Source organism: Mercurialis annua, linkage group LG3 (assembly GCF_937616625.2).
Source record: "Mercurialis annua linkage group LG3, ddMerAnnu1.2, whole genome shotgun sequence".
Classification (NCBI taxonomy): domain Eukaryota; kingdom Viridiplantae; phylum Streptophyta; class Magnoliopsida; order Malpighiales; family Euphorbiaceae; genus Mercurialis; species Mercurialis annua.
The window spans coordinates 3,488,642-3,502,142 of NC_065572.1; the positions used below are offsets into that span (position 1 = coordinate 3,488,642).

At 31.3% G+C, this 13,501-nt stretch overlaps 2 protein-coding genes across 3 annotated transcripts; one reads left to right on the top strand and one right to left on the bottom strand.

Annotated features, from left to right (window-relative positions):
• Positions 1-3,369: 3,369 nt before the first annotated feature.
• Positions 3,370-5,784, top strand: LOC126671006 (PITH domain-containing protein At3g04780). Its single transcript, XM_050364696.2, has 8 exons — positions 3,370-3,510; positions 3,661-3,747; positions 3,858-3,981; positions 4,101-4,149; positions 4,255-4,312; positions 4,432-4,478; positions 4,565-4,642; positions 5,572-5,784. Exons 1-8 carry the CDS (start codon positions 3,472-3,474, stop codon positions 5,618-5,620), a joined length of 531 nt encoding a protein of 176 aa, XP_050220653.1. The 5' UTR covers positions 3,370-3,471; the 3' UTR covers positions 5,621-5,784.
• A 551-nt stretch (positions 5,785-6,335) lies between these two features.
• Positions 6,336-11,915, bottom strand: LOC126673815 (peptide-N(4)-(N-acetyl-beta-glucosaminyl)asparagine amidase). Of its 2 annotated transcripts, XM_050368114.2 has the most exons (17): positions 11,678-11,909; positions 11,519-11,572; positions 11,252-11,428; positions 11,056-11,154; positions 10,772-10,858; positions 10,193-10,275; positions 9,898-10,011; positions 9,268-9,322; positions 9,092-9,178; positions 8,876-8,931; positions 8,695-8,754; positions 8,496-8,583; positions 7,644-8,384; positions 7,485-7,545; positions 7,013-7,115; positions 6,785-6,919; positions 6,336-6,704 (listed from the first exon to the last, which is right to left on the bottom strand). In XM_050368114.2, the coding sequence occupies exons 1-17, from the start codon at positions 11,753-11,755 to the stop codon at positions 6,614-6,616; spliced, it is 2,169 nt and encodes a 722-aa protein (XP_050224071.1). In that variant the 5' UTR covers positions 11,756-11,909; the 3' UTR covers positions 6,336-6,613. The 2 variants fall into 2 exon arrangements, with proteins under 2 accessions (XP_050224071.1, XP_050224072.1); XM_050368115.2 differs by lacking the exons at positions 6,336-6,704; positions 6,785-6,919 and having other exon boundaries at positions 7,667-8,384; positions 11,678-11,915.
• Positions 11,916-13,501: the final 1,586 nt, after the last annotated feature.

Consider the following 13,501-nt stretch of genomic DNA (forward strand, 5'->3'; position numbering starts at 1 on the left):
TTTGTGTTTCGTCAAAATCAACATACAAATATAATAGAAAGTTACTAGTGAAATTTAGTTTAAGTGGTTAATTAAGGCTCTCTAAATGTATTTTTAAAATTACAATTTCGAGTCTAGATAGGGCTAGTGTAGATTAGTATTAATGTGATGGGTTTAAAGGGGTCGTCTCATAATTGAAATATGTTCATAAAACTTCACTATACTAGCGTGATTAAATCTTATCTTTTCTTTAAAAAAATTGAAAAATAACAAAAGATATAATTTCACTAATTCTATTGTATGAAATTATTGAGCGTATTAACTATACAACAGAATTAGTTAAAACTAGCAGATTATCCGCGCGATGCAGCGGAATATTAAAATGTATGTAATTGTTATAAATTTAATTATAATTTTTATTATTAAATTTACATATTATTTTTATTATTTACATTTATCTTTTTATTTCCCTAATAGAAATAGTTTGATAGATTTCTCAAATTTAATTATGAATATAATTATTCAAAAAACAAAGAAATTTTTTATAAAATATAGTTTCCATTTTTATCAATAATGTCCACCCTAATTAACTGCTTTTATTTTTACAATTTGTGAATGTATAAAATAAAATAAATTATTCATTAAAACAGTAACTTGCGAATTAAAAAATATGGTGTAGAACCAATGGGAGTTGGTCCAAGTGGTAAGCGGTTTGGTATCGCTTAAGCAAGGTCTCGGGTTCGAGTCCTTATGAATGCAGAAAATTCCCACTGGAAGATTCACCCACCATGCCAGGTGCACGACACGGGTCGGATCCGGATTAGCCAGGGCGAAACCTTGGAAACCGGATGGGCTTAAAAAAAAAAACATGGCAGAGATGTAGTAGACCTGCTGGTGGCTATATACCACGGTAGGATTGTGATTTTTCTTTCCAATTGGGCTAAATTTCATCCAATAATTTTGTCAATTTTCACATTTTTTTCAGATTTTTTTTTTAACTTTTTAAAAGTCCAATCTATTTCTATTTTAATTTTATTGTAATTTTAATCTTTAATAAAATAATATTTTAAAATTTTTACGGTGACAATTTGAGCTGGAGCCTGCCCCAGACTACATGTGATACCGCCTATGTAGATTAATATTTAAAAAAATTGAAAAAAATCATATTCAGTTAATAAATACAATTATTGAATTTGATAAATAAAACTTTAAAAAAAAAGGCTATCATAAAATTTTGGCTCAATACATTTTTTAATTTTTAAATTATGTCGTTTTATTCCATTATACTCTTAACTATATTTTGTTTTCTCACACACATATGAACTTTTGTTTTTACCGATTTAACCCCTCATTTTCACTTTCTTGTCAGTTGACCCCTTTTCGTCCAGCGTGACGAAACACGTTGTTCAAACGTTTTGAAGCACGTGAAGAATAACTAAAAATGCATAATTTGACCTTTTAACTATAGTATTTTCACCTATAACGCCCATGAACTATATTTATTTCTATTACACATCTAAACTTTTAATTTTTACCTATTTAACTTCTCGAAAATGCAATTTTTTTCATGTGCAAATATATTATGTCTAGTGTGAATGCTTCAAATTATGTAAAATGAATTTGATCATGCTGGAAAAATATTTATTTTAAATTTTAATAATATTTTTATAATTTGCTGACGACGGTAAAACTTAAAAAGAAAATAGTAGAAATAAATAAAAAGTATTCAAAGATATCAAATACTCCCTCTGTCCCACAAAGATAGGCCAAATTACTATTTTTGGCGTCCCAAAATATAGGCCAAATTTTCATTTTAATTTTGTTAATTTAGTAGAGATGTCGACTTTACCCTTCATCAATTCAACCACTCAAAATTATATTCTTTTAATCATCATTAGTAATCACTTAGTCCAATACAAATATTAATAACAAACTTTATTTTTCAAAATATATTTATAATCTCAATAAATAAATGGTGTAATATAAAATTATGACTATTTCAAAAATCTATATAATTAATCTAAGGGTATAATAGAAAGTTAATTAACACTAACTAATTTAACTTCCATTTCTTAATTCCCGTAAAAATCCAATTTAGCCTATCTTTGTGGGACAAAGCGAGTAATTATATGATATTACTTCTTATACATGTAACTATATTTGTTTTTTTATATATTTTAACAATGACAAAAGGAGTTTGTCTCTTTTATTAACGCTGTTTATAAAATACATAAATCTACTCTATTTGAATGGTATTAAATAATATATAAAAGACATACTCTTTGGTTTAAATATGAGAGACATATTTATACCGTTTTTTAATTAATGCATTGTGTGAGATGTTAAATGGGCAAAAACAATAAAAATTTAGAAGTGCAATAAGAAAAAAAAATAGTTCATGGGTATTGTAGGTTAAAATAGTATAATTTAGATGTCAAATTTTGATATATGATTCCATGTTAGGGTGTGTGTCATTTACAAACGGTTCGAAGGGTTAAACATAACAAAATCAAAAGTTAAGATGTTAAACTGAAAAAATTAAAAGTTAAAGAATGTGATGGAATAAAATTGTATATTTTAGAGATTAAATATTTTATTAAGCCTAAATTTTTTCATATTATAATACATATTTAAATTAGTTATTTTTCATGAAAACATAAAATTATTTTTTTCTTTTGAGCTATGCTTATTAATTTATTTTTTTGTTTAAATTTATTGATTTTATAAAAAAAATATAAAAAAAATGATGATGAAAATTTATAAAAAGAAAACGAAAGTCACCTCACAAATAAATAAATAATAAAAGTAAATTTAAATTTTATTATAATTTAAAAATAATTGTAGAATATCAATATTAAAGAGAAAATCAAAAAAAAATCTCAGTCTAATAATTTATTTTATTTCATTTTTAAAATCCATTTTATTTCAATTTCTGTTTTTTGAAACCAAGTTGTACTAAATTAAGAGTTTAAAAGTCACTTTTTCATTTTTTGGACTTATTAGGCGATATAAGATAAGTATGCCTAAAGTAAAAGGTTGATATCTTAATGGATTGCCTACTGTCGTTCTACCAATTTACAATTCCATCAGTGCGTTTTGATGCATGATTTGTGCCGTTTGTATATCTATGTCGTTTTCTTTCAGTTTTAATGTATAGTATAATTACCAATGAAATATCATAAAATCCTTCATTTCAAATGGGCGAATGAGAATACAAACCCAATGGGCCGATTCAATCACTTTTACCAAAAAAATGCGACAGACCCATAGCCCAAGTACATATAATCCTGATTAATCGCGTTCCAAAACGTAGCCGTTTAGTGGAATCAAAAATTCCTAATTCGTCCTGCTCTTGAATTCTCGGTCCATATATATATATACGATGGTTTTTCCAAGTTTGTCTTAAAATCTCTTTTTCTAAAGTTATTCTCTTCTCCATTTAGTTTCTAGAATTTGTTTTCCCTCACTAACCGCTGCAATTATACGCTCACCATGTCTTCAGAATCAGCCAGCGCAATTCACAGAAGCCAAGCAAGTTTTATTCCTGTTTTTTTCATTTAGTTTCTGTTTGTTTCTTGAGGAAATTAAATGGGAAAAGTTGAAATCTTTGAACTGGGTTTTAAATGGGTTTGTGAATTAAGCTATTTCAATTAATGGGTCTGAATCTTTTTGTTGAATCAGGTTGATCTTGTAGACTTCATCGATTGGTCTGGAGTTGAATGCCTTAACCAAAATACAAGTCACTCTCTTGCCAATGCCCTCAAGCAGGTAACTTTACTAAACTTCTTAATATTTTATTGCTACCCTTTATGTAATTACTAGTAAAATTATTCAGTTTTGTTAGTTTGGTCATTGATTTTTGTTCTTTAACTGACTAGGGTTATAGAGAAGATGATGGTTTGAATCTGGAGAGTGATGCTGATGAGCAATTACTGCTTTATATACCTTTTAATCAAGTTGTTAAAATTCACTCTATTGTCATCAAAGGACTTGAAGAAGACGGTATTTTTTTAATTTAAGCACATTCGTTTACTTCGGTACATAATTTTTAAACAAAAGATACGGTGTTACCTAAAGCGAATATTCGTTTTGCTGGTATTTATATAAGGTTGTTTCTCCAGGTCCGAAGACTGTAAAACTTTTCTCGAACAAGGAGCATATGGGATTTAGGTATTGTTTAGTAGCAACTACTTTATATTTGATTTGCTTTCTGCTAAAATTGCGATGAAAGAAAACGGAAAACCTTTAACGCTATTTCATGATGTGATATGGCAGTAATGTCAATGACTACCCTCCTAGCGACACAGTAATCTTATCACCAGATACTCTGCAGGTAGATATGGTTTAAAACTTTTTCACCTGCTCGTGAAGTCCTAATATAATGCTGATTCGTGGTTTTTGACGATCTGTGAGATTTTATGTTTCCATTGATGCTTCATTTACATTGCACAGGCGAAACCAGTAGTATTGAAGTATGTCAAATTTCAGAATGTTCGAAGGTATGTCAAGTTTTATTTTGTTAGATTACATTTGTTCTTATCATGATATCTACTGGAAGTTAATTGGACTTGCTTTTTTCTATAAGCTTGACAATTTTTATCGAGGATAATCAGTCAGGTTCTGACGTCACCAAAGTCCAAAAGATTGCTCTATTTGGAACCACGTAAGTATTGAATGTTCCTTGAATGTTGGTTATAGATACCTTTTTTCCTCCCTCTTTTCCCCTTTGTTTTTGCTGCGACTGTCAATGCAAATATGAATATTTGCCATGTGTGATGGTGTTCATATTAAGTAAATTGGTATATTACTTGTCATTACTTCTTTGACAGTGGTCGAATATTTTGTAAATAAAAATCTTTTATTACTTTTTTTAGATCAAGAATAAAAGTATATTCAGATTATTCATATGACTATAAGAGTACCCGAATTTCAAATACTATTTTCATTTTAGGATTATTTATCAAGCCATATACGTTTTGTACGCACCGCTTTGAATGCATCCCACCATGTTGCTCAAATAGGTTATGTGGATTTAGTTTTTCATTTGTTAACATTTCTCATTGTCTCCAAAACACTTTGAAGAACATAGGATTCCATTTGTTACACTGGCGTGAGGTTTTAGATTCAATTGGATATTGACCTAGTTCCTTATATACATCTCCAACTAAGAGTAATTTTCTAAGTACTTCTATGCTATATTGTTGGATGATGTCGCCATATGACTTTTTTCCGTCAAGTTTAAACAGAAATACTGAAGTTAGCCTACAGAATTAATCGTATTTAGCAAACCGGTGTTTTGTTGCACATGCACTGTCCTACGTATTGTTGTTAGTGGGAAAAATATTAGTAACAGTTTTCTAATTATGTCTTTAGACTTTTCATTATTTCGTGTTGAGATTGTCGATCACACAAATGTGCAGCTTCATTTACAACCATTACGACTAGTTAAAAGATTGTTGTAGGCTTGTCAATTTTTCTTTATCTGATATTTCAAAATGCAGCTTGCTTTTCTTCCTGTTCTCTTCTCGTAAAACACTAGTATGCATCTTTCAAATGTGTCTGATCATCATCTTCCGTTTCTTCTTATTGCAGAGTGGAAACTACCGACATGAAGGGCTTGAAGAAGATTGAGGATCACTGATAGCTATTTAAGGGGTTGAAGTTGCTTGGAAGCACTGTTAATGTTCTTATTCTATTTGATGTTCAAGCTATACAGTTCCAAACAGTTCAGTGCATGAAAATTTCATGTCTGTTATTTCAATCTCCTATTCTGGAAATCAATCCAATTTTTAGAATTCTGTCAAATGTTTTTACTTGCACAAGCATCTGAGGTCACTTTTCCGTTGAATTACAATTTAATTTATGTCGTAGTACTGGTTTTAAAATGTGAACTGTTTGCAATACTTGGCATATATTGAGTTATGTGGCCTTGCAGGCATTAGGGATGTGCATTCAGTTTTGAACTGAACTGAAAGGAACTGCAACTTTGATTTATTTTTTTTAATAAAAAATTGAATTGAACCGATATTGTAGGAGTTGTAAATATTTGAAATTAATCAGTCAGTTTGATTGGTTTGGTTGTATTTTTTGTTCATTTTGGAATTTCAGTTTTAATTTTAAAATGGAATTGAATTTCTTTTAACATTTTGAAATTGAATCTAATTGGAAACTAGGTTGTTTAACTTGTTTTAAACTGAATGGATTCAGATTTGTCTGTTTGATTTAGTTTTTGCACTCCCCCATCAGGCATATAGACAGATTTTCTTAGCTGCGGGTAAAACGTAAGCGACATAGTTGGCTGCCAAAAATCTCTTGGGAATGAGGATTCAATAATTTGAAATAAGTGAACAAATACCTTCATAAAACCCATTTCTATATACTCCTAAATAGTACAATTTTATTTCTACATGTCTTGCTATCTATTGGTATTAGATTATTATTATTACACAAAATTGCTACGATAAGGAATCACACGAATTGGACAACAATACCATTCTCCAAAGGCTCCGAGGCCACACGGTTAGGCTGCAGCTAGCTGGCATGTAGATGGGTTTCTTATTTTTAGTAATAATTGAACACAATTACACAGTGAAGTTGGGGTCAGCATTCATTCAATGGTTTTGATGATTATGCTCTATACACCTGAGCTGCTTGCATACAGGTCAATGCTACCCAATTGCAGTCGTGAAGTCGATCGAACATCTTTGACTGCCAGAAATGTGAACCTGCGATCATATAACTCATATTAGAGTCATTACAACAACATAAAAGACCAAAATGACCTATGTTTCATTAATGTAATTACCTGAAAGCATTACAAAGGAAATTTTCAGATCCGATTCTAAATGATTTACGCTGAAACCGGTTTTCAAACACTTGAGAAGTCTGTTTATCTAAAATGCGCCAGCTGGATCCCCCATCATCACTTCCCTCAACAACCCTGTGAAGAAAAACACTCAATAATCCGATGAAGGGCTACATATCTAAATGAGATATCATGACGAACAAAGGCTGCAAGTTCTAGTGTCCATACCAATCCATGGGATCCCTTTCTGGGGCATCATTGGCTGACATCAAATCATATGCTGCTAGTTCGTGCATTCGACTGTCTGGTAATCTATAAACAATCCAACAACCTGCAGAAAGCAACCGAATTACATATGGCATAGAATTTTTTTTAAAGGAATCGCGGATTGCATTGTTTTCTTGAATGAAAATCGGATAGCTGTTTAACAAGATAATTCACATATCAATCGATTTTCAATTCTCAATTTCCACACTATACGTTTAAAGAATGCAATCACCATTTTCCACTTCCCTTTGAACATTTCAATGTTGACTTTTGAATGAAGTAAAAATTATTCAGAATTTGATTAAAATTTCCATGCTAAATATATCAAGAATGCAAGAAAAGTCAAGTAAAAATCACCATTTTCCATTTCACTTTGAATATTTCAATGCAGACTTTTGAATGAAGTAAATGATTCAGAATTTGATTAAAATACCTTTTGCGCCATTTGGTTCTTCCCACTTAGTTGTGCGAAGTCCATCAAATGCTGATTTGACCTGAAATTTATTTCGAGCCAAGTCAATGTTTAGGCTTATATCCCACATATGTATGTATATATAATAAGTAAAATAATGGACAGATTAAAACTACTCACTATGCCAAAAGGAAGTTCCTCACCACTTGCAATAACTGAACCAGAATGGATTCTGTTCAATCTTATCAATGGAAAAGAAAGGGAAGCTTTACTTAAGTTCTTGCATTCATTAAGATTGAGTATTATATCATCCAAAGCATCCAACAAAACCGGAAGCGATAAGGAGGTTTTGACAGGGTCACCAGCCAAACAGATGCTCAACTTTTCATCTGTATCTATCTCCCTCTTCAATGAAGTAACATTAAGTAACCCATCAAGATAAGGCATAACATGAAGCACAAACGGATTTATGGAAGTTCTCCTTGTTTTATAGGGTGAATTCTTCAGATCCACCAAAATTCCTCTAAAGATCTTTAGTATTTCAAGAGCTCTAGATTTAGACACGGAATTCTCAATAAATTGAGAAAGAACAGGAAAAAATGCATTATAAATATTTGTCACATGCTCATCCACGCATACTCGAACAGGACAAGAAGAAGAGCTCAAGAAGCCATCTTTATTGGAACCTATTTCCAATCTTGAACTACGCCATTCTTTGTCCCCACTTTGTCTTCCAGGTAAAGAGACTGCAGTATCATCTATGGAATGCAAACCTCTCTCAATTTCTTCAAATTCTCTCTTGTCCCGGTCTTCAAGCAAGGAAAGAACTCGAAATGTAAGATTTCTTCTGGAGTTTTTTGTTATAGTAGTAAGAGTAGCTGATAAATCTAACTCCGTAATCATGTTTCGTCGAGACAAAACCTGCAAATTATAAATCCTAGAACTAACTCAGCATGAAGGAAGCTACTTTTGCATGCATAGGAAACCGAAAAAATCTTCATGAAAATACTCCAGTTTTCTAGTTGTCATCACCTCAAGCCACTTCCTTGTGTAACGCTTAGTGACATCACAAACTCCATCTTTTGATATTGCAAAAACATAATTCAGTTTCTTATTCCACCTGAACAAACAGCATGAATTTTTCAGCCCTTACAGATCAACAGAATATATATTATGGAAGAAATATTATATTAGAAGATATAAATAACATATTATGGAGCAGTTGAATTACCCCTTTTCATATAGCAACGGTTTGTCATATATTCCTTCACAGGGATCAAGATGCATCCATCTGTTTAATAATGTACCAGAAAACATTTAACTAATTGTTGACATCTAATACAGTGTAGTACAAATTACTGAATGTTTCTTCAGTAAAAGTAAATTGCATCAGCTTTGTCAGGGAAGCTTACCTTCCCAATAATTCAGAGAAGCACTCTGTCCAAACATGATCAGTGAAATCCAGGATCTGAAAATGAAACATGAACCGGAGAATGATGACTCTGTCTTGCATCAATAACAAGTACTTTAATTTCAAAGTAATAACCAGCCATTATGCCATGATAGATAAATAATCTATGGAAAATGTTAGTGATTGGGGGTTTGATAGAAATGAGAGTGAAAATAACCAGACGGGATTCATAGCCAAAAGCTCGACAGTAGAGTGTAAAGCAATTGGCCCACTCCCCACATCGCCCCCTTCGAGTTTCCACGAGCTGTATGCAGAAAAAGTAGAACGAACCAACTTAAGAAGAACTAAGGAGATGTAAACGTATCAAAAACATACAACAAAAATAGAACAAACCTTGACCGGATCATTGTATCGTGGGAATCGAGTGATCCTTGAACAAAGATTGCAACTGAAGCCAGGAATCAAAAGGATAATGAAAGGTGAGAATCTTTGAATACTAAAAGAAACAAGCATGTCTCATAGTCATAGCAGACACCAAAGGAGGACCTAAGAAGAGGTAATTTCTGACACTTCAGTTACCAACAACCCAAATAAGAATTCACAGCATGCACGATCATTGAATTAGAAACACCAAAACGACCAAAAGATCCACCTACATTATACACTTGCATTACTCATAAAATATGAAGCCTATCCTAAAAGTGCATCTTTGCTTATATGAAAACAACTTTGGGCTACAGATGTAAGTTTAGGATTCACATAGGAGATATATTAATTTGTGTTGACATTTAGTCATGAACAATAATGACTATATAGTAATATAGGATACTCACACTATCAATCTTTATGATTCCCCTGAATGAACTAGAATTACTGCCCACATAATGGAGTGACTAGAAACAAAAATTATTATAACAAAAATTTCAAACTATTGATGATGATATGACACATTAGAGAGGACTAAAATGAATATGAAAAGGGAAACACTAGAAAGTTCTGGATAGTTATGCTTTGAGTACATACCTATAAAGCTCAACTCGAGTTGCTCCATATTGGAGTTCAGAAGGAAGTGCAGTACCCATTCCTTGATTAGTCGTATTATTACCACAACCATCACAAGGAGGTGCATTTACCCACCTACATCATCAGATACAATCAGACAAAGTTGGGAATAAAACTACATGGGAAAAAAGAAGAAAAAGATCAAAGTTGCATAACAAAAGCTTCCCAACTAGCTGAAGGCCATGGTGCTATTCCCTGACTGTTACTTTATTAGATGAAAGTAAAATATGAAAATTGTCAAAGTAATGAAAAATACCTGAATGACTCTTTGAACCAGAAAAGCAGCTGCAGCAGGAAAGCATGATCTTGTTCGATTTTTGACGGTCTAAAGATTCCCTCCTAAAACATATTTATCAGGATTAATAATTATTAGCTATGCAATTTATCAGCTAGCTGTATTTCAGAAACACAAATAATCATTGTAGATTTCTACAGTAAACAATTAATGAGAAGTTGCAATGCAGTCTTTATTAAGAGGTAAACATTGATCAACACAACAAGATAATCAGTATAGTTGGTATGCACTTTGTAGGAAGGTTCTGCAAGTTTTCCTAACAGACCTGCTACTGCACTGCCTTTATGATCCAACTAAATCATTTGTCTATCTTTGAGTCGGATCACAGCATATATTCCAAATTATAAATAATTGAGACTGTCAAATGAACAATATTCACTCACTTTTAGCTCATAACAGCTTTTCATTTATTCTCCTTGAATCAAAATGAATGTAATTTAATCAAATTAGATAGAATAATCTACAAGAAGAAGATTTGATCGAGTTTCATCCAAATAGCCAAAATATTACAAAATAAGAAACACACAAAAAAAATGTTACCTTGGCCAGGGTAACCAAAGCTTTCTCCTCAAGCTGATCTATAGGAACTGTTTTTCTTGCTGCCTCTTGACGCACTGGGTCCTCGTACTACAACAAAAATACAACCACTCAACCAAAGGAAAAAAAATCTATGAGAAAAATTATTACCCTGTCAACTTAGCTGCACAAAATACAGAGTAAAACTTTTTTTTTAATGTCTAATCTACATATCTAGCTACGTATAATCAATAATCGTATAGAAAATGCACTACTCAAAACTGAATTAAAAGACAAAAAATTAGTACCATTAGAACTTGAGTAACATAAGGTGTAATCCTATTCTCAAACTGCTGATTCTGTTCAGTCACAGCAAATTGCTCGAACATCAGCGCCTCTTCTTCCGCCTAATTCCATAGCCGAACAAACAAAAATACATTTATATTACTATCAAACACATATTTTTTTTTAAAAAACTTTATCAACACATAAAAACATAACAACCTGCAACCTCCGTGCCAATTCCTCATCTGACGCTATCAATAGCCGTTCAGCATTACTATTATTCGATTCTTGTTGCGCCTCGCGTTCTTCCTCGATTGTAACCAATTTAAGATCAGTAGTAACCCTAAGAAGATCGGATTCGTTTGATATAACACGGTCATCATCTCCTCCAATAATCTAACACAAAAATTCACATACATTTCAATTTCAGGTGCATAACTGTATTATACAGTTAAAAAAACTCAAATAAAAGAAAAAACAGAGTACCTTCTGTTGATCAGGAGGAACTGAAGTAAGAGAGAAAATCTGGAAATTGAAAACCTAAATGATAACAATACAAAACTAATTAAAATTTGAAATTAGAGAGAAAGTGTAATTAAATAAAAAATGATTAATAATTGGCCGGACCGACCACCGATTACCGACCTCGAATGCATCGTCAGTGTCGTAATCGATTGGGAAGGTGGAGTTATTGTGTTGGATAAGGAATTTGCGAGCTACCATTGTTGAAGATTTTAAATTTAGCTGTTAAAATGTGGAGATTTCTGAAAATAATTTCTGATGGAGGATCTATTTGTTTGTTAATGTTGTGTTGCAGCTTTTAGCTGAAAAAGCGACTGTTTAATTCTTATTAGGTAAATTTGAAGTATTAAAATTACGTGTAGTCGGTTTCTTTAATGTTTAAGAAATAAGATTCTCTCACGTTAACTTCAACTTAAAGAGGTTAAGTTTATATATTTGGAAAAAAAAAGTTTATATATGTTTAACATAGACTAGTCTCGCTTTGCGTGCTACGCACGTGGCTCGTAACGTGACTCGCCAATTCATATATTATTATTTTAAAATAAAATTAAAAAAATAAAATTAATTTTTTTTATAAATTTACACATAACTAACAAAGATTTGGATAATATTAATTGCGTTGCTAGTGTAGTCAAACTAAAAGATTGATATTCCTATTAATTTGGAAAAAATTAGCTATTTTTTCTATACTCAATTAATATTCCTCTATCATGATACAATTTTATTTTAACTAAAACTCTAATTATAATAATTTTTTAGTAATCAATTAAATAACTAATTTGTTAATGACTATAAAACCGTTATTTAATAAAAATTAAAAAGGGTTATTCGGTAAATTTGCCTGTCCCCCCCCCATCCGTGCTTTTATATATAGTATAGATATAGATAGATATATAAACTAATTATATATACAACATTACAAATATGTACAAATTATATGCTAATCACGCCATTCACGCCGTGTTATGTTGAGTACATCGTCTTATGGGAGTTGCCATCTTAGCGGGACGATGTTGTATCCGTCGCTTCTAACGCTTGTAGTCTTCTGCATAAATCTTCAATAATCTTCATATTCTTTTTGTCCAATAGAGAATTCGAATTCAGACCCCTTGAGATTTGATGTCTCACTCCTTTAACCAAATGAGTTAGAGGTCATTAGCAAAGGGGTTAAGTTTGTAAACTATACTATCTATTATAAATGAATGATATAAATCAATTTAATTAAAATAATAGTTTTTTAATTTATAATTGAATTCGATCCTTGAAATTGAAATGAATTTGAAAAAATTTCAATTCTATCTATATTTAACTATGTGCATATTATTTTAGAGTCCTCAACATATGTTATAATTCGTTATTTAATTTATTTTATTTGAAAATCAAATGATATGAATTTTTTTTTATTTCATTCACAGTTTAGTATTTTTGTCCATTTTAGTGAATAAACTAATTTTAGAATATGAAGGATGAAATAGTGGACAGAAACAAAAGAAATGGACAAAATCATTGATAGAAACAAAAATTAAAGACCATATAATTTTATTAACTCGATTTACTAATACTGAAAATGAATAAAAAAACTAAAATCGTTAAAGAAAAAAAAATAAAAAAACCATATCCAGAGGAGGATGTATGACCCCACCCTTTTTCAAAAAAACTATATGTATATATGTCTCTAATTATAAAAAAAGCAGAAGACTAAAATATTCATATAAATATTATTGGACTTTATGTGGACCCATCTTTTTAAAAGAAAAAAAATTCTATAAAGGCCAACTGGGCTAGCTGTCCCTGTTTGGCTCAGTGCTTCGGCAAGAGCTCAAGGGGAAAATGCACCCGCATAGTTTTGCAGTAGTTGGGATGGTCCAACTATATCATCTGGCCCAAGAACTCAAATCAGTCAAAGCACTAGTGCACGTACATTAATTGGACCAAATACATCATTTG

Bases quoted from the DNA above. Each gene is read 5' to 3' on its own strand.
- LOC126671006 (XM_050364696.2), top strand. From the start codon at position 3,472: ATGTCTTCAGAATCAGCCAGCGCAATTCACAGAAGCCAA. The intron at 3,982-4,100 runs GTATTTTTTTAA...TTGTTTCTCCAG, and splicing joins CAAAGGACTTGAAGAAGACG to GTCCGAAGACTGTAAAACTT. The intron at 4,150-4,254 runs GTATTGTTTAGT...GTGATATGGCAG, and splicing joins AAGGAGCATATGGGATTTAG to TAATGTCAATGACTACCCTC.
- LOC126673815 (XM_050368114.2), bottom strand. From the start codon at position 11,755: ATGGTAGCTCGCAAATTCCTTATCCAACACAATAACTCCACCTTCCCA. The intron at 10,012-10,192 runs GTATTTTTCATT...CTGATGATGTAG, and splicing joins TGGTTCAAAGAGTCATTCAG to GTGGGTAAATGCACCTCCTT. The intron at 7,116-7,484 runs GTATTTTAATCA...TGCTTTCTGCAG, and splicing joins AGAACCAAATGGCGCAAAAG to GTTGTTGGATTGTTTATAGA.